The 20127-nt window shown below is 34.2% G+C and overlaps 1 protein-coding gene across 1 annotated transcript; it reads right to left on the bottom strand.

Annotated features, from left to right (window-relative positions):
- Positions 1–17445: 17445 nt before the first annotated feature.
- Positions 17446–18492, bottom strand: LOC127097506 (heavy metal-associated isoprenylated plant protein 12). The gene is made up of 3 exons (XM_051036003.1): positions 18214–18492; positions 18023–18098; positions 17446–17916 (listed from the first exon to the last, which is right to left on the bottom strand). Exons 1-3 carry the CDS (start codon positions 18217–18219, stop codon positions 17597–17599), a joined length of 402 nt encoding a protein of 133 aa, XP_050891960.1. The 5' UTR covers positions 18220–18492; the 3' UTR covers positions 17446–17596.
- Between the last annotated feature and the right edge of the window lie 1635 nt (positions 18493–20127).

A 20127-nucleotide genomic window follows, 5' to 3' on the forward strand; every position in this document is an offset into this window, starting at 1 on the left:
ATTGAAGAACCATTGCCATGTTCATCCCAAGTGAAGGATACAAGATGCATTGAGGATCTCTTAAGAGACTTGTTTGATTGTTGCTTGAGCTTACTATTTTTTTGCTTGCATATTCCAAAGGATGGGAGCTACTTGGATCATCAATATGATCTTGCGTGTCTAGGACTTTAGCCATTCTTCTTCTTCCCTCCATTCTAACCCAAGCCAAAACTTTTTGTGCAAACATTTAACACTTCTTTTCAAACATTAGAAACCTAAGCCTTATGCTTTTGATTTTCAAACTTTCTTTTCATAACACTTATTTTGAATTGAATCTTTAAGTCAACTTTAACCATATTTTGTACATACTTTTCATTGGTAAATATAACCCATTCAAATGTCTTTTTGTGGCTTCAATGGCCATTCTCTTAAGCAAAACTTTTCATAACCTTTAGCTATTAGGTTTGAGTTATCCTTGAGGTAGATGTAATACTCACCTATATCCTTAGTGATGGACAATGAGTCTTCCATGCTTATTATAGGGTTAACCCCTCACTAGCATGTTGAAGTTATCCTCACATGGTGGATTTGTGGTTTTTTTTTAGGTTGAGTTTTCTCCCTTGGATAACAAAAGACCTTAAGGCTTTTGGACCAATCAATTCACCAACTCATTTTGAGATTTTTACCCAGAACTACGAGGTTTTGATCCTAATCTTTTTAAGATGCTACGTAGGCAATGGGTTTATCCATCCAAACACAAAATGTAAATAAACTTGTATATTCTCTTCTCATCTCTTCAATCGTGTTTGCACCAATAAATTTTTCACAAAATACCAATCTTACAACAAGTATGAAAAGGGCTCCCTAGGAGTACCTAGGATGTTTTGGGTGCTTAAAACCTTCCTATTGCATAACCAACCCCCTTACCCCGATCTCTGACATTTTTACTAGTTTTTTATTCGATAAAACTTTTAGGTTTTTGTTCGCTTTCTAACCATTCCTTTGGATAAATAGAAGTGTGGTGGCGACTCGACTTGTATGGTTTACCTTGGATTTAGTCAATATCTCTAATGGTAACGATTACCCCGCTACAGGTTCTTCCTTCCGCGTAGAGAAAGTATGAGCCTGACAACCCCAAAGTGTAAGGTTGTATATCCTTCAGTCTTCCAGTGACTTATGAGATACTGGGGAATCTCCAAATCTACGTATTGCTCCTGGTTCGTAGCTCTTAAGCTACATTGTTGTAGTCTAGACGACTGGACGTATTCTTTCATATGAGGGCGGTTTGTAGAGATAAGGTTTCGGATGGATCTGGTAACACTTCTTTGTCTTTTGAAGATGTTGTACGGGCTTAATAGAGGAGGTATTATTTCAGAAATTTGAGCATCTTCTGGAACATGAGAATACTCAATAAGGTTTTCTATCTTATGAGAATTTGTATTTTTACAGAGTTTAGGAAGCGAAAAACAAGAAGTAGTAGTAATAGGTTGAGTGTTTGGTTCAGGTGTTTCCATGTTTAAGTGGTTTTCTCCCTTACTCACTCTTTTTACTATATTCACACCATATGCACCCCTTCTTCTTAACGAGGCTATGATACCATACAGGCCGGGAGCCTCACATACCATGAAACTTAGTCTCAACTGAATCGTCATCAAACAGCCAATCATAGGCATAACACAGACTATCAATTAAAACTGATATTCGATAATAGTGAGAACCGTAGTTTATATTCAGCCATAAAAAATTAGTAGTATAAAGAATATTTTATCCATGGTAATTCTCACTAGATTCACGGATTAATCTTTGTAATTTTTTTTAAATAATGGTTGAAATTTATCATTTAAAAAAGAACAAATGAGATGTTGCAGATTCAAACTTGTATCTTTACACCGTAAATTTAAAAATGGGTAATGCTAACTTGTGTCCTAGGGGCACAAGATAAGACATTCCAACTTATAAAAAATTTGTACTGGAAAAAGCAATTAAAAATTTAATTTTATATTTTTATTAAAATCAATACATAATTTCCAACCAAACATTACTTTTTTTAGTTATTAACTTGTGCCCTAAAGGCACAAGTTAGCATTACCCTTTAAAAATTAATTGGGTTAATAATTTTCCCATGAATTTAGAAAAACTAGATAAAATTCACTTAATAAAGATTCTCTCTTGCAATTTTAAGATTTTTCTATTTTGACCTTTCGATAAATTTGGTCTAACAAAATCATTGATGTCACAAAACATTGTATCACTTTTTTTTTTGCCTTAAATCTTCTTTTGGTGCGTTTTAAATAATTCGTCCCCCTGTTATAAAATCTGTAATTTTGGTCATTTAAATTTGATTGCGTTTGGATTTGTATGATCCTCATCCAATTTTGATTATGTGTCAATTCATTAATGATGTGACAAATATCATTTGGATACATGTCAGTATTTTCAAATATTTTAATTTTCACCTCGATATTTTAATGTAGAAAATATTAAAAAACATTTTAGAAATTGAAAAAACAAATTATAAATTACTGAAATAGGAAATAAATTCATCCTCTCGTGTGCCCAGATTTCTGCAACCTTTCATTCATCGTTTTTCTACAACCTCAGATTTCCTTCATCTCCTTCATCGTTTACCCGCAAAAACGTTTATCTTCATCGTGTGCCCAGTTCTCCGTTTTTGTTGATGATGTCGCAATAATCCGGTTTCAGCCATGGAAGTAGATATTTAAGTCGTTCTAGGTATGTATGCAGGTGTGGTTTGGATGCTCCATTGATGACAGCATGGACAGATGCTAACCCAAGTTGTCGTTTCTATGGACGTGAGATGTATAAGGATCTCGATTGAGGTTTACAGATTCAATGTTAATGGTCTGGTATGTTGATATTTACAACTTCATCTCCAATGATGCTTACATTTTCAAGGTTTCAAGAAATGCAGTCACTTTGTTTGGTTGGATGAGGAGATGAATCCTAGGGAAAAAGAGTTAATCTTTACATTATTAAAGAACATAAATGAAGAGAAGGCGACCGTTAAATCTTACAAAGCAAAAGAGGAAAAATTGAAGATGAAAGTGAAAATGTTGAAGAAACAATTAAAGATTAATTAGATGTTATTGTTTGTTATGTTGTTTTCATTTGTTGGGACAACATTGATGAAATAGGTTGTAGGTTATGTTATTATGTTGTCTGATATAATATTGTAATAGAATTTGAATGAAAATAATGATTATGTTCTAATGTGGTCTGATACAATGGTTATGTTGTTATGTTATTATGAGGATATGCATGTTATAAAATACTGATAATGTTGTCTGATATAATGTTATGTCATGTTATAATGTTTTAAAGTACTGAGGATAATGTTATAAAATAATGATTATGTTGTCTGATATATTGAAATTACTGTCAAAATGAACGTTAATATAATCAATATACATAACTAATATAATTTGAACTCAAAATACTATCAAAATGAATATTAATATACAACCAATATACTTAACATTGACCTTGTTTGAACATTAATACATGAACATCCAAAATAAAACCCAAGACAATACTTGAGTCAAAATGAAACTACTTAAGTCATAAACTAGTTAAGTCATAAACTAATTCAGTCATACAATACAACCAAAATAAGTCATAAACTACTTAAGTCTTAATGAAACTATTTTTGAGTAGGTTGAGGAGCTTGTGAACTTTGTGCAATTTCTATTTTCTTCTCTTTGGACTTTTTTGTTCCCTTTCCACCTTTCACTTTCTTAATCTTCTTTGACTTATTACCACCCTTTAGAATTGCGCTGTCAGCAACGACTTTGCCTTTACACCTCTTCTTATTATGTCCTATAGCACCACATTTTGCATATGTGACAGTTGAAAACCTCCTTGGTAGTATGTGGGGATTTCTATGTTCATCATTCATCTTGTTCCTCTATTTTTTTGGCCTGCTTATGGCTCTCCTCATTGCTGGTGGTGCCATTGTATTCGGATCATCTACAGGCCACAATTGTGGTCCATTGGCTGGATACATAATGTTTGAGTAAGTGTCCATAAATGTAGATTTCCTAAACAAAACATAACAAATATCCATAAACAAAACAGACCAAGTATAGAAAAACAAAATAGAACAGGTATACATAAACAAAACAGACCTATACCATGCAGTAACATAATCCTCAAGTTGTCTATTGATGTTCCATATGCAGGCAATTACATGATAGAAAGGTATACCAGACAAGTCCCACTTTCTGCATGAGCAAGCTTCCTTTTTCAGGTCAACACAATAAGTTTCAATGCAATTGGTGACACCAAATATTGACAGGTCATCATCACCATGTCATGTGGGACTTCATCCTTGTGCTTGCTTCTTATTCTTCTCAATAACCAACTGAATTCTAGGACATATGGATCTAGTGTAGCCATGTAACAACTCCTTCTGACTTGTCATTCTCTTAGTGATGTAATGCTTGATGCTTTCTAATAGAGTGATAATAGGCTTCTCCCTATGTTCCAATATTGCCCTATTAAATGCTTCACACATGTTGTTCACTTATAAGTCACACTTTAAATATGTTCTGAAGTGTGATCTACTCCAATGGAAAGCAAGGACATCTAACATATCTTTCCATGCATCCTATTTCATTGTATTCATCCTCAGCATTTGCCTTTTCCCATGTTGGAATTGTTGTTTCCCTAGCAGCTGCCCACAACACTTCCTTTAATTCCAATCCAGGGTGTTTCTTCTTCCAATTTCCATATAAATGCTTCACACATAATCTGGACTCCACATTTGCACTAATGCCTCAAACATCTGGAACTAGTCCCTGTCACATGCAGAATATGGATAATATGTAAACATCTAAATGCATAATATGAACAACTGGAACAATCATCAATAATTTGAGGAATCCCCACACTATGCTCCACATACACGTCTATTACATCATAGCCTACAACATCTTTTGAAAACTGCAGTACATCCTGATCATTGTTCAAGGGTCTAAGACCACGAGAAAAGTTATATGCAGGGTACCAATACCACAAGCACTTTATATTTACATAACTCTCACTCTTAATCATATCCTCTAACTCCATGTAACACATATAATCAACATCCCAACTCTAGTTCATCCCAGTAACTTCCCCATTTATATACCACTTTACAGGTGTCTCAACTAATTTATCCCTATGATGTATTCTCAACCTAATCTTATTACTCTTAGTAGGCCTGGAAAAAAATTGACAAAAATTGAATCAAACAAACATAAACTAACACCAGGGACCACAAGGACCACAACAATACTTTAGCAATACTAAACTAAGGGGACCACGAGGACAAAAATACATACCTTACACAGTATTTGACCCTCTCCTTTTGACTTCTAGACTTCTTCATCTTCGTAACGAATTGCACGAATTTCATGATGTATACAAAACACACACAAGAAACGATGGAGATGATTGGGATATTAGGGGTTGCTAAAAGGGGATTACAATTTCAATTTTTGAAGAACAAACAAAGGCAATGAACGAGGATGAATTTATTTCCTATTTCAGTAATTTATAATTTCTTTTTTCAATTTCCAAAATATATTTTAATATTCTCTACATTAAAATATCCAGGTAGGAATTAAAATATTTGAAAATGTTGACATGTGTCCAAATAGTATCTGTCACGTCATTAATGAATTGACACATAATCAAAATTGGATAGGGAATCATGCAAATCCAAACACAATCAAATTTAAAGGACCAAAATCGCAGGTTTTGTAATAGGAGGACCAATTGTTTAAAACGCCCAAACTAGGGGAACCTAAAGTGCATTTAAGTCTTATTTTCTTTATCTATATTATTGTCACATGATATATTTATAATTTTAAAAAATCTATTTAATAAATTTATTGGCATTAAATTACTTTTGTTTTATTTTATCAAAATCAAATGTTTAAACTTGCATATCCCATAACAATTGCATTAACGTGACAAAAAACCTCAAAAGCCATCGTCCTTCTCCTGTGTATGAACCTCCATTGTTTAGCTTTAGAATTTATATTGATCATACAATTCGATTATCATTGTCCTCTCCTACTGCAAATCTCCAGGAACATTCGTCTCATAATGATTGGAAGCTTTAATTCAAGTGTAAGCAATTCAAGTGGGAGAAAAGCTTCATCTTGTGGACACGAGTTACCCATGAATATTCATGTTTCAAAATCTGGCACGACTCTACGAAGACGTTATTAAAAATGCAAGTTCTAAGGGATTGTTCAGTTTATTTATCACTTTAATTTCTTCCCAATTTTAATTTCTTTTCAATTCTAATTTTTTCAGAAAGATGACGATTGCTAAATGTTTCACTGGGATGATGAATTGTTTTTTGAAAAACAAGTTGAATATGCAACATTTGAATCAAGGTCGGACATTGGGTGTTACAATTGTGAAAAAATAAAATGGAATTTGAAGTAACTCATAGTAGAATTTGGACATGTGTTTGGAAAAGCATTGAGCAACAAGAAGATAGAGAAACTCATGAAGATGGCTGCAAATTATTAGTGGAGAATATGAGGGTAAATGATCTAGAAGGGGGTTTAATAGACCAATCCACTTAAATCAATTTCAAAAACACTTCCTTTCACAAAATAAGAGCTTAACTAAAAGGTGCACAAATAGCATGCGATAGAAAAATATAGTGAATGGTTTGAAAATTATATGTTTCAATGCCTATAAAAACTGCATTAGACAATATAAAATCAACACAACAGATAAATGAAGTTGATTTGATAATCAATGATCATAACTTCATAGTATGGTTATAGAAATGTGGTATGTGGTAAGAGTGTGCATAGCTCACTTTGAGGTCTTAAAGTGTGTAACATGACTTGAATTAAGGTAGAATAAATTTTGGAAATAGACTAAGTTCTTGGAGTTAGGCACTAACTTCTTTCATTAAACCATTATTTTTTTCATTTCTATTAACTCAATAGTGTGCATAGCTCAAAATTGATCTGAAGCAAAGGTTAATCAACCCAAAATTAAAGGTCTTTACAATTATAATTAGGGGATAGAATAATTAATGAACTAGATGCATCACCAACCTAAACTTATATGATAAAATAATATAAGAAATATTAAAATGTAGATAAAATGATATTTTAAAAGATAAAATAATTTACAACATGTGATATTAAGCGGAAACATAAAAGAGGTACGAGAAGAAAAATGTACATCACATTTATAGTGGTTCAACTCATTTCCCCTCGCTAGAGCTTAATCCATTCTTCAATGGTTTGACCATTGAAAATTGTAAGGTCTTCCACTATTTGAAAAGTTAATATTCAAGTATTTTTAGTACAACAGATAACCAACAATTTGAATACTATAAGCCAACAGACTTAGCCAACACAAATCTAAATCTTATTTACCTTCTATTGAAGCATAATACTCAAATTGCAAATCTTTCAAGATCTTCAATCATATTGATCCAACAATCTTTCTATATACAAAAATCCTGCCCCAAGCTCATGTTTTGTAGGGACTTTACTCAGCCCTACCGGTTCCTTGTCTCCGTGTTTATTCTACTTAAGAAAGATTGAAGAAATCCTAACTTAATTTTGAGGCGACCTTTACTCAGACCTACCGAAGTCTATCATGGAGTGTATGGAAACTCTTCTTTTCCTATATATTCACAATCGGATACCATAGACAAAAATGAACTTTTTTTTCTAATACACACAATGAAACTTCACAAAATAAACATGAGCTTCTCTAATGTACCTTGGATCTACCACTCAAACTTAATCTTAAATTTTGAGCTCCACAACAATGGTTTCTTGGTTCAAGATTTAAGATAATGCATGTTATCTAAAGAATCTCACAAAACACGTCTTAGATCTCATAATATCAACATTTTAGGATTTTTTCACAAGGATGAATCAAGGACGAAGAGTGTTTGTAAAAGGAAAACTCACGTTGGTTTTTCTCAAGCTTCATGAAAATATGGGTTTGATCTCACTGGATCTCTTTCTAGAAGAATATCATTATGAGACCTTTTTTTGTTTGTGTTGTAAAATATTTTACTGATATATTAAAAAGTGATTCTTACATGTTACATCTACATGCTTTAAATAAGAGAGAATAGAAAACCTAATGGGCTTTGACTAATGGGCCTCATTACTAATAGAAATAATTATTATTTACAATCTAATATTTACAACACTCCCCCTCAAGCTGGTGAATGGATATCTATCATTCCCAGCTTGCAAGTAAGTTGCCTGAATCTTTCTGTTGGTAAGCCTTTTGTTAACACATCTGCCAGCTGATGCCCGGAAGGAACGTAAGATGTAGTTATCAGTCCACTATCTAACTTCTCTTTGATAAAATGTCGGTCAATCTCAATGTGTTTAGTCCTGTCATGCTGAACAGGATTATGAGCAATACTAATAGTCGATTTATTGTCACAAAACAATGTCATAGGACCTTCACATTGTATCTTCAAGTCTTCTAGAATTTATTTCATCCACAATAGCTCACAAATTCCTAGTGCCATAGCTCTAAATTCTGCCTCGGCGCTTGATCGAGCAACTACACTTTGCTTCTTACTCTTCCAAGCTACAAGGTTACCACACAGAAAAGTACAATAGCCTGACGTAGATCTTCTGTCACTCACTGATCCGGCATAATCCGCATCAGTGTAAGTCTCCATAGTTAGATTTCCACCTCTTTTAAACAAAAGTCCTCTCCCTGGAGTTGCTTTAAGATATCGTAGAACGCGGTCTACAGCCTGCAAATGTCTCACCCTCGGATCATGCATGAATTGGCTCACCACACTGACTGCATATGCCAAATCTGGTCTAGTGTGTGCCAAGTAAATCAATTTTCCCACTAATCTCTGATATTGACCCTTGTCAACTTTGTCACTTTCCTCCTCAAAGCTTATCCTGTGATTTTGTTCAATGGGAACACTTGCAGGTTTGCATCCAAGTTTGCCAGTTTCCTGCAAAAGATCAAGCACATACTTCCTTTGAGAAATAAAGATGCCTTGCTTTGAGTAGGCTACCTCAATTCCCAAGAAATACTTGAGTTGCCCAAGGTCTTTCATCTCAAACTCTGCTGATAATTTCTCTTTGAGGAAATGTCTCTCAATCAAATCATCTCCTGTAACAATAATATCATCAACATAAACAAGAAGTACAGTCAGTTTTCCTCCTTGTGAATGTTTAAAAAATAAAGTGTGGTCTCCTTGACTTTGCTTATAGCCCAAACACATCATTGCCTTTGTGAATCTTCCAAACCATGCCCGAGGGGACTGCTTTAGTCCATATAAGGCTTTCTTCAATTTACACACCTTGTTAGCTCCATTTGTTATGCCAACACCTGGTGGAATCTCCATATACACTTCTTCCTTTAAGTCTCCATGCAAGAACGCATTTTTAACATCAAACTGTTGCAATTCCCATCCACATGAAGCAGCAAGAGATAGTAAAATTCGAACAGTATTCATCTTTGCCACTGGGGCAAATGTCTCCTCATAATCAATACCATACGTCTGAGTATAACCTTTTGCCACTAGTCTTGCTTTGTACCGATCAAGTGTACCATCAGATTTGTACTTTACAGTATAGATCCATCTGCATCCAACTGGACTTTTGTCTCTTTTCCTTTCAATAATCTCCCAAGTACCATTTTTTTCAAGTGCTCTCATTTCCTCATCCATAGCTTGGACCCAATTTCTATTTTGCAATGCTTCTTCAACAGATGATGGGATTTTCACAGAATCAACAGCTGCAATAAAACTTTGATATTGTGTGGAAAGATGTTTAGTGGAGACATATTGAGAGATAGGGTGTCGATATAGGGAGGGACAAGATCTTTTATCCTTCCTCAAAGCAATGGGTAAATCAACAGGATTAGTGTCACAAGTATCAGAAATGGCACAATCATCACTAGAGGAATCATTTTCAGTACTTACCTCCGGTTCAGGCGATTGAATTTGTTTCTGGAGAAGGTCAGGTTTACTTCTTCTCTGATACACTAGAGTTGGTGCTGGAGGTGCTGATTCCTGTAAAACAGAAGGCCTTGAAGGACCAGGAACACTTACTGGCTCAGATTCAGGTGTTGAACTAGGACTCAAACTCAAACTAGGTGACAACTCGGGTTCAAGAGAGGGAACACTGATAGGTGTTCTAGGGAGGCTAGGACCAAGGATCAGAAACTCGGACTCAGACTCAGACTCTGACTCTAAGTCACTTATGTTCTCCCCCTGAGACTGAGAACGAGTGAAATATGACACATTTTCATGAAAGGTGACATCTTTGGAGACAAAGAATTTTCGACTCGGAGGATGATAACATTTGTACCCTCTTTTGTTGGGTGTATAACCCAGAAAGATACATCTGACAGCACGGGGATCCAATTTGTTGCGATATTGTTTGTGAACATGAACAAAAGCAACACAACCAAAAATGCGAGACTCAAGAGTGTGTAAGATAGGAACAGATGGAAAACGTGAAAGCATAAATTGGGCAGGACTTTTATTACCTAACACTCGAGATGGGACCCGGTTAATCAGATAGGCAGCAGTAAGAATTGCCTCACCCCAATAAGAGGTAGGAACAGACATTTGAAAAAGGAGAGATCTAGCAACTTCAAGTAAATGACGATTTTTTCTTTCTGCGACACCGTTTTGTTGTGGGGTGTCAACACATGTGAATTCATGGAGAATGCCATGTTTACTAGTGAAGTTGGAAAAGGTATGATTGACATATTCTTTACCATTGTCAGAACGAATTCTTTTTATGCCTTTCCCAAATTGCGTTTGTACCATATTATAAAATTGGATAAATATTTGTGGTACTTCGGATTTAGTATTCATCAAGAATATCCAAGTTACCCGAGTACAATCATCAATAAATGAGACAAACCATTTTGCACCAAAAATATTAGAGGTAGGGGCAGGTCCCCAAACATCAGAATGAATCAAATCAAAAGGTTCATCACTTTTATTAAAACTGGAAGGAAAAGATACACGATTGTGTTTTGCCAACTGACAAACATCACACTTAAAAGACTCAACAGAATGGTGTAAGAACAACGACGGAAACATAGACTTAATTATATAAAATGGAGGATGACCGAGACGCTTGTGCTGAAGCCAAATTTGTGAGGCTGAAGAGGAAGACTGAGACTGGAAACAGGAGGACAACACCTTTGGATGGTCATCAGAGAAGTAGTATAACCTTTCCTTTTCCTTAGCAATTCCAATCGTCTGCCCCGTGGTAAGGTCCTGAAAAACACAATGGGACATAGAAAAAATTACTTTACAATTCAGATCACGGGTAAGCTTATGGATGGAAATTAAATTGTGGGAAAGTGTGGGAACATGAAGCACAGATTGCAACTGGAATGGAGGTTGCAAGTCAATATTTCCAGTGCCAACAACACAAGCATGAGAGCCATCAGCAACAGTGATATAAGGAATACTCGAAGGTGTGGTATAAGAGCATAATAATGTGGAATCAAATGTCATATGATTAGTAACACCAGAGTCAAGAATCCATACATTCTTAGGAATATTACCACAAACAGTAAGAGATCGGGAACACAAACTCTTACCAGTAACTGCTAGAGACCCAGAACCAGGAGGTGGTTGATCGTTAATAATCTCAGCCATTGAAAGGACAATCGAGAGAAAACAAACCAAGAAACAGGATGTGTTAGGGTTTCAAAGATGAGTGAACAAAAACAAGAAGCACGATGTGCTACAACACAAAACAACAATGACCCAAACACCCAAAAACAACAACAAACTGCAGTAAAAAAAAACTCCGCTACAAGGCGGCTAGGGTTTAGGCGGAAGCGAATCCCCCAAAATCGGGAGCTCTTGATACCATGTTGTAAAATATTTTACTGATATATTAAAAAGTGATTCTTACATGTTACATCTACATGCTTTAAATAAGAGAGAATAGAAAACCTAATGGGCTTTGACTAATGGGCCTCATTACTAATAGAAATAATTATTATTTACAATCTAATATTTACAACAGTTTGAATATCCTTGCATGTCAATTAATAGAATCCACAATGTTAACCAATAATAACTATCACTTTTTAAAAATGACACTAAAAATATTTATATAGGTGGTGGAGGTTAGACACAAAAAAGTGACAAAAGAACAAATGATTTGAGTCAAATCATGAGGTTAAGACTTGAATCAAAAGAAAAAATGATCTGAATCAAGGTAGTAAAATGATGAGGTTTCCATTTTGATTTAAATCATGATTGGCTTTCATGATTTGAGTCAAGCAAATGCATGATTCGAATCATAGTTTCTTTAGAAAAATATTTGAATCTCATGATTCAAATCAAAATTGGTTGTTATTCGAGTCAAGGAGTTTTGTGATTCGAATCACACACAGACACTTGATTCGAATCAAGTAGTTAGTGGCAAAATCTTAATTTCATATTGATGTTTGATTCGAGTTAGTAGTATGCATGATTCAAATCAAGCGTCAAAAAACTCTATTTTAAACTTTCTAACTTATGATTCAAGATACACTCAACATAATGACTTTAGTCAACTCACTGAAGTTAAAAAAACATTGGCATGGGTCCAAGACTAATTTATTGAATATGAGGGTAACTCTAGGTAAAAATATAATCAAATAAACAAAATTAGAGAATTACACAGAACTTACAAACAAAGATAAATCAATATGAGGGTAACTCTAGGTAAAAATATGATACCAACTTCAGTTTCAACCTCTACTTAGCTTTGCAAATTGAAATCTGATCCATGTTGAACTTGACCCAGTTTACTTCCTTCTGATTCAATAGCAATTACAATAAGTACAAATATTGATTATTGGCCCATGCCCAATTTTTGGCTTTTCGTGTACAAAATCTTCGCAATCACCGAGTGGAGCATTCACATTTCACACTTAATTTGGAGAATGTTAAAATTTGTAGAATCCAGATTATTTTTAATATAGATTTTGAAAATGAATCAACAAACTCAGCAGGTCTAAAGCCTTGAGCATTCGACTGATCAAATTCCATGTCCTTTTACTTTATACCAAAGTGCCTAAGGAAATAATCAATAGCGAAAGAAACCCTCATGCCTCGAAACTGATATTCAAGACCACATCTAGTTAATTTTACATTTTAGTAGAAGGCTTTGGCGTGTTTGGGATTGAATTTCTTATTGAGCTCTAAAAACTTCAATAGACTATGATTCTTAAAAGGTTTCAGAAAATAAATTTATAAGTCAACTTTTAGTTCGTTAGTTAAAAAGTACTCAACTTCGTGTTTCTTATTTCAAATTCTTTTTTATGTTAGTCTTAAAAGATAAGATGGCTAACTTTGTGTAAAATAACATCTAGGGTCTGAGCTTGAGAAAAAGAACCATAAATAAATGAATTATCCAGGGGAATATTTTTTATTATCACCTTGGGGGATACTTTATGAGTTTTTGTCTTTTTTATTTTTTCTCTGATTATCATATGAACCTTCCATTGATAAATGAGAGAGATGGAGATGGAGGTCTGAGATCGAGATGAATGAGGTATGATGATTATAATGTGAATTAGTGTGAGAAGTAATATGAGAAATGAGTTTGTTTTTAAAAATGAAATGGATAATGATTTTGAAAAGATGAAATGAAATGATTCGAGAGGTGATATTAATGTGTGAACTTATTGTGATTAACAATGAATGAGATTTGAAAATATGAAAGGATGTTGGTTTTGAAAATTTTAATAACTAACAAGTTTGATTCGAATCAGGGAGAGAATTTATTTGAATTAGAAAGAGACTCTTTGATCTAATTCGAGTCAGACCTTAGGATTCAAATCAGAAATGTCTCTTTTCTGTGGAACCCCTTTTGGTTTGAAAGAATATAGGTTGTGATTAAAATAAGGTGAACCTAGGAAAATGGTTGGAAATTTCTATCATCTTGATTCCAGTTGGGCAAAACTTTGATTCGAATCAAATTTTTAGAACCCTCTATGATTCGAATTAGATTTCTTTGTGATTCCAATAATAAGCCAAAATTTTGATTTTTTATGGAAAAATAAACAAGTTCTTAAGAAAATTGTAAAATATTTGTAATGCATAATTAAATAGATTAATGCCAAGAATTTTTTTAATGCATATGATAAGAATTTAATGAGAGAATACTTTGATGCCATGTAGAGTGATATCATGCAAATGAATGCAAAATGATCAAATAAATGAAAATATGCAAATGAAGATAAATGAACAAATGAATTACATACTCAGATGAATGAGACATGACATGCACACATATCAAGTATATACTCCAAACAAATAACACACACGGTACAAACTAAACACATAATATAAGGTACAACTACAAGAAAAAAAAGATAGTGGAATGATCATACCAATTCGATGATCAAGGTTTTAACTTGTTGCACAATTAATGGCTAATAAACAACAAAACTTAGCAAAATCACAATACAATCAAAATTAATAATTGGATACACCTTCCTTTGCACCTCTAGAAATAAATTTTTAGACACTCATTTCCAATATATCAAATGAAGTGGAACAAAACGTGTTCTAATTAACTTTGTCTGACTTGTTATTCAACAATGATTAGCTACTTCGCTGCTTGAACTTATGCTTGGAAAAACTTGGACAACTGATTCAACGTTTGACATTGATATATCTCTTTAAAGACTTATTTCTTGAATATTCTCATATGCTTGTTGAACAATCAGTGAACATGCCAACATTTTCATATAAACTATCTCCATCTTTCTTCACGAGTCTTTAAGTTAAATAGATAGGTTTCAGTTACCTACACATAACTCATTAACTTTGTCAGCACAATTCTGGGTGGAATAGTTACTTTGAAATTCTACCTAACGATTATAGATTTGTCAACCTAATAATATTGGATTGGTTCAAATAACTCTAGGTCAGTTTGATAATGACATCAAACACGTTGTATAATGATTATGAAACATATTGAATCCACTAGAGTAAGAAATTTTTATCAAACACACCCCTTCGATCATTCTACCCATATCCTCAATTTTTGAAGTCACGGGATGTGATCAAAAGAAAATCTCTAAGGCCAATTCTTGGTGGAGAATATAAGAGTAAATGGTCTAGAAGGCGGGGAAGGAGAGGGGGGGGGGGGGGGTGAATAGACTAATTCGCTTAAACAAATTTTAAGAACATTTTCTTTCACAAAATCAGAGTTTAACTAAAAGAAGCACAAATGGAAGACAAAAGAAAAATATAACAGATGGTTTAAAAAACTATATGTTTCAATGTCTATAAAAACTGCATGATACAATAAAAAATCAACACAACCAAGATAAATGATGTTGCTTTCACAAGAAATTCAACAATGACCGCAACTCAATTTTGTGCAGAGCTCAGAGGAAAGGTTAATGAATCCAAAATCAAAGGTCTTTACAATTACAATCATGGTGATAGAATAATCAATGAGCTAGATACATCCCAGACTTAAACTTATATGAGAAGCAAGGTAAAGATCCATAAAACATGACATTAAAAAAGATAAATGAATTTACAACATGCGATATTATGCGAAAATATAAATGAGATGGGGAGAAGAAAAATGTACATCAAATGTATAGTGCTTCAATTCATTTTCCCTCGCCAGAGCTCAACTCTTCAATGGTTTACCATTGAAAATTTCAATGTCTTCCACTATTTGCGAAGTTAATATTCCAGTATTTTTGACACAACAGATAATCAACAATATGAATACTACAAGTCTGTTGGGTCATCAATTTTGGGGTAAACATGAGGTAATATTTTTTTGTTAAGACATTTCTTTATGAGCAACACACCTTGTGAGAGTCACACCACATATTCACCAAAAACCTTAAGGTGATAAGTGTATGTGTTCTCTCATTTATAAATGTTAAATTCTCCACTTTTCTAATCAATGTGGGACTTCCCAACACTTTATTTCTCAACACTTCTTAACTCACGCTTTTTTTTCCTTAACGTTCACCCTCAAGTGTGAGTCTATTAGCAATGATCTCCCTCAAGTGAAAGCTCTTTCTTCCATATATACTTGTATCACAGTTGACACTCGTTCAACGGGACATGTGTTATACTCATCACCATGTGAGGAGGACTTTTGATACAAGTAAGTCGGTCATTCACTAGGACTAAAGGCTCTGATACCATTGTTGGGTCATCAATTTGGGGTTCAACATTAGGGAGATTTTTTTTGTTGAGACATTTCTTTATGAGCAACACACCTCCTAAGAGACACACCTTCTAAGAGACACACCACATATTCATCCAAAACCTTAAGGTGATAAGTGTATGGGTTCTCTAACTTATAAATGCTCAAGTCTCCACTTTTCTAATCAATGTAGGGTATTCCAATACTTTGTGTCTCAACACTTCTTAACTCACACTTGCATTTCTCAACAAAGTCAACTGCTTTAACCAACACAAATCTAAATCTTCTTTCTCTTTTGTTGAAGTAGAATACTCAAATTAAGATCTTCAATCATATTGATCCAACAATCTTGTTATACACAAAAATCATGTTCCATGGAGTGTATAAAAACCTTTCTCTTGCTAGATATTCACAACTAGATATCGTAGACAAAAAGAGATTATTTTTTTGATAGACACAACAAAACTTAAAAAATAAACATTGACTTGTTTAATGTACTCCCTCCAACCTTATTTATAAACTAAATTTTTCTAAATTTTTTGACTTTAAATATAAGCAAGTGTCAATAAATATATGTGCATTTAATGTCTTTATTCCAAAATTATCCTTGCATTAACTATTTTATTTTATTAGTAGATGATAATTTAATGGAGGGTATACTAGTAATTATATTATTTTATATATGAAATTCAAAAAATTAAATATGCTTAAGTATCTTTATTAATATACGTAAATTTTTTTTTCTTTATAAATCAGACCGGAATAGTTATTTACATCTACCACTCAAATTAAATTCCTTTGAGAGTAAATCTTGCTAAACTTTGAGTGTTGTGGGATATGGGTGAGGTGTCTTGTGTTTTTTTGTTTAGATTCTTTGAAGATTTCACATCACCTTGTTGTCATTTTTTAGTCCATTTAATGGTTCAATTTGAATTATCATGAAAAGGATCTGTACAAGACACTTCTTCCTATACTCTTGTCTCACTATGTTCCTTCACTTCTTTCCCTTGTATGACAAGTATAATTGCTAAAATTATAATGGTTACTTTTTCTAAGAGATAAAATACTTATTAGTATTACTCACCGATCTTTGGACACCATTCATATACTCCATACCACTGGCCCACACTTTTTGTGTACAAACACACAATGAGACAACAGTAAATTCAAATATTCAACTTTCTTGAGAATTATTGTCAAAAGAAAAAATCTAGAGAATTGAATTATAAGTTTAGAGTATCATAATGGTTGGGAATGTACTTCTATTAAGAAAATGTAAAAGAATAGCCTTGCAAGCTTCATATTATAATCAACACTATATACATCATCCTACTTTTACAAATCATATTGAACAAAAATCCAAAGGAAGTGAATGACAATTACAATGATTTTTAAGGTAATACTTTTTATTAAAATATAATAAAAAATTAGATGATAACACAATTATTAGGATCCTCTTCAACACTAACAGCACCGTAATAAGGATTGTATTGTGGTCTCATCTGATGATTATAATAAGCATGTGTTCCATAGAACATCAATGGATCAATAACATTTGTTTTTGTTGAATCCTTCTTATCATCTTCCTTCTTTTTAGGTTCTTCTTTCTTTTCCTCTTTAGCTGGTCCAACAGAGATTATTTCTGCATGACAAAACTTTCTTAGCTTAGCCACTACTTTGACTGCATCAATATCTCCTATTGCAGTTAATTTCATGTCTTTCATGTCCACTGAAACTGACTCAACCCCTGCAACAATATTACAAATAAAATCTCAGTATTTCACTAAAACAATTCAATTCTATATAAATTATTTTCATGAACCAAAAAAGCATAATTCCAATAAATTAAATACCTGAAAGGCCAGAGACAGCTTTCATAGCTTTTTGCTTGATTTTGTCGTCATGTATCTCCAACTTTAACACCACTTTCTGTCATACAAAAATTAACTAGTTGTTTTAAAATAAGAAAAGAAAGTTGAACAATTATGATTTAGCTATGATGATGAAAACAAACGAGTGGTTTTAATCATGGTAAAGAACTAACCATCATTGTTATGGAAGCTTTTTGATATGTGAGAGTAGAGCTATGAGGTAGAACAACTCTTGATCCCAAATGGAAATATAGAGATGTAGTGAAGATATGATATTTGGAATTGAAATTTAGTTTATGAAGTGAAGATGATTCTTTGAGGCTTTTTATAGCAACGAAGGAAGAGTTGATGAGAGAGGCAGGGTCAACGTAAACAAGTCAAGACAAATAGTGTGTGTGGTTTTCTACGAAACTTAAGTAGCAGATATTAAGGACTTCTTCTAGTATAACGTTCCTTCGTGGAACACTGGAAGTGGAACCTACGTATAGCAAATTTAGGTGAGAAATTTATTATTTTAGATATGACTGGTTCTATGGTGGACCAAAGCTTTTCATTGATAGTTTAACTTTATTCTCGTCATTAATGTTAGACGCCAATTTTATCCTTATCAAGTGGGCGGATGTGGGCGGAGGGCTTTGGAGTTCGTGACCTTCGGTTAGTTAATTTGGTTCTTTTGGACAAGTGGAGGTGGCGCTTGCTTTCGGGGGCTTCAAATATTTGGGGAGACATCCTTGTGGTCAGATATGGTGCAGCCCCTACGACCTTGGGTGGGTGAATTGATCGTCTTAATTGGCTTCGTCTTGGTGGAGAGGGGCTCCCCCTAGGCTCTAGAGTGACTGATTCACTTACTGGTTTCGGGATGGTACTCCTTGAGAGTTGGTTCTGATCTCTTTACTTCCTTTGGGGAGGATCTGGGTTGGGGACTCCACCTTGCGTCATAGATTCCCTCGTCTTTTTCTGATTTCGGACCAGTTCTTTAAATCTGTTGGGGAGGTTGAAAGTTAGGAGGAGGGTATTTGGGTATGGGATCTTAGGTGGAGGAGACCTCTTTTTATTTATTTATTACGAGTTGGCTCTTTCTAGCGATCTCAAGTATTTGATTAGAGGTTTCACCCCTTCTGTTGTGAGTGATGAGTGGAGGTCGCTTGACTCGAGAGATGGGGTGTATTATATAGCTTCTGCCTACTCTTGCCTTTTGGCTCGTGCTTTTCCCCTAAGACGTTGGGCCACCCCTTCTGAGTTAGTTCTTCCGGATATTTGTTGTAGTTGAGCCCCCTCTAAAGTTATTGTTTTCTCTTAGCAACTTCTTCAGGATTGTATCCCTACCAAATAAAACTTACTTAAGAGGAGCGTCTCTTATACCACTGGGACCTTTTCTTGTCCCTTCTGCTCACTGCATATTGAGTCTTCCTCTCACCTCTTTATGACATGCGATGTCGCTTCCTCTATTTGGTATAGGATTTTCAGGTGGGTGGTGGTGTGTTGTTTTTCCTAGTGACATTTTGACCATTTTTCAGTTGTTTATCCATTCACCGGGGGGTGCTAGGTTTAGAGGGGGTTGCAAATGATTTGGCATGTCATTGTTTGGTCAATTTGGAAAACTCTGAATGATATAGTTTTTTGTGGGTCTTTGGTGACATCAAAGGATGTGGGAGATATGAGCATCTTCTTGGCTTGAAAATAGTATTTTGGCAGGTCCGCTGATAACTCTTGTGGTTTCTCGGAATGGCGTGAGAACCTTATCCTGTTTCTTAGCCGATGGAAGGGTGAGCGTCATTGACCTCCATTGGATGTGTTCTTGTTTCGTCTTTCGTGGTTGTGGTGGTCTTTTCAGATGTCCTCAGATTGGAGAGGTCTAGCTTTGCCTAATGCTAGTTTATTGTGTGTTTCTGTGGCTATGCTCTGTTTGTTTTTTCTTTCTTGGTGGTGTGTTTTATAGTTTTCTTAGTTGTTGTATTTTTTTGTGTTTTTTTTCTTCTTTAGTCCGGACCCTGGGGTTGTTACTTCTTGTGTCATCCTCGGGTTTTTTGTACTTTGGTTGTTGAACCTCTCCTTTGTTCTTTATATATATATATATATATATATAT

This window comes from Lathyrus oleraceus, chromosome 6, assembly GCF_024323335.1.
Source record: "Lathyrus oleraceus cultivar Zhongwan6 chromosome 6, CAAS_Psat_ZW6_1.0, whole genome shotgun sequence".
Lineage (NCBI taxonomy): Eukaryota > Viridiplantae > Streptophyta > Magnoliopsida > Fabales > Fabaceae > Lathyrus > Lathyrus oleraceus.

What these genes read in the sequence shown, in the direction of transcription:
- LOC127097506 (XM_051036003.1), bottom strand. An exon ending in AGCTGTCTCTGGCCTTTCAG is followed by an intron (nt 17,917 to 18,022) that starts GTATTTAATTTA and finishes ATATTGTTGCAG; the next exon opens with GGGTTGAGTCAGTTTCAGTG.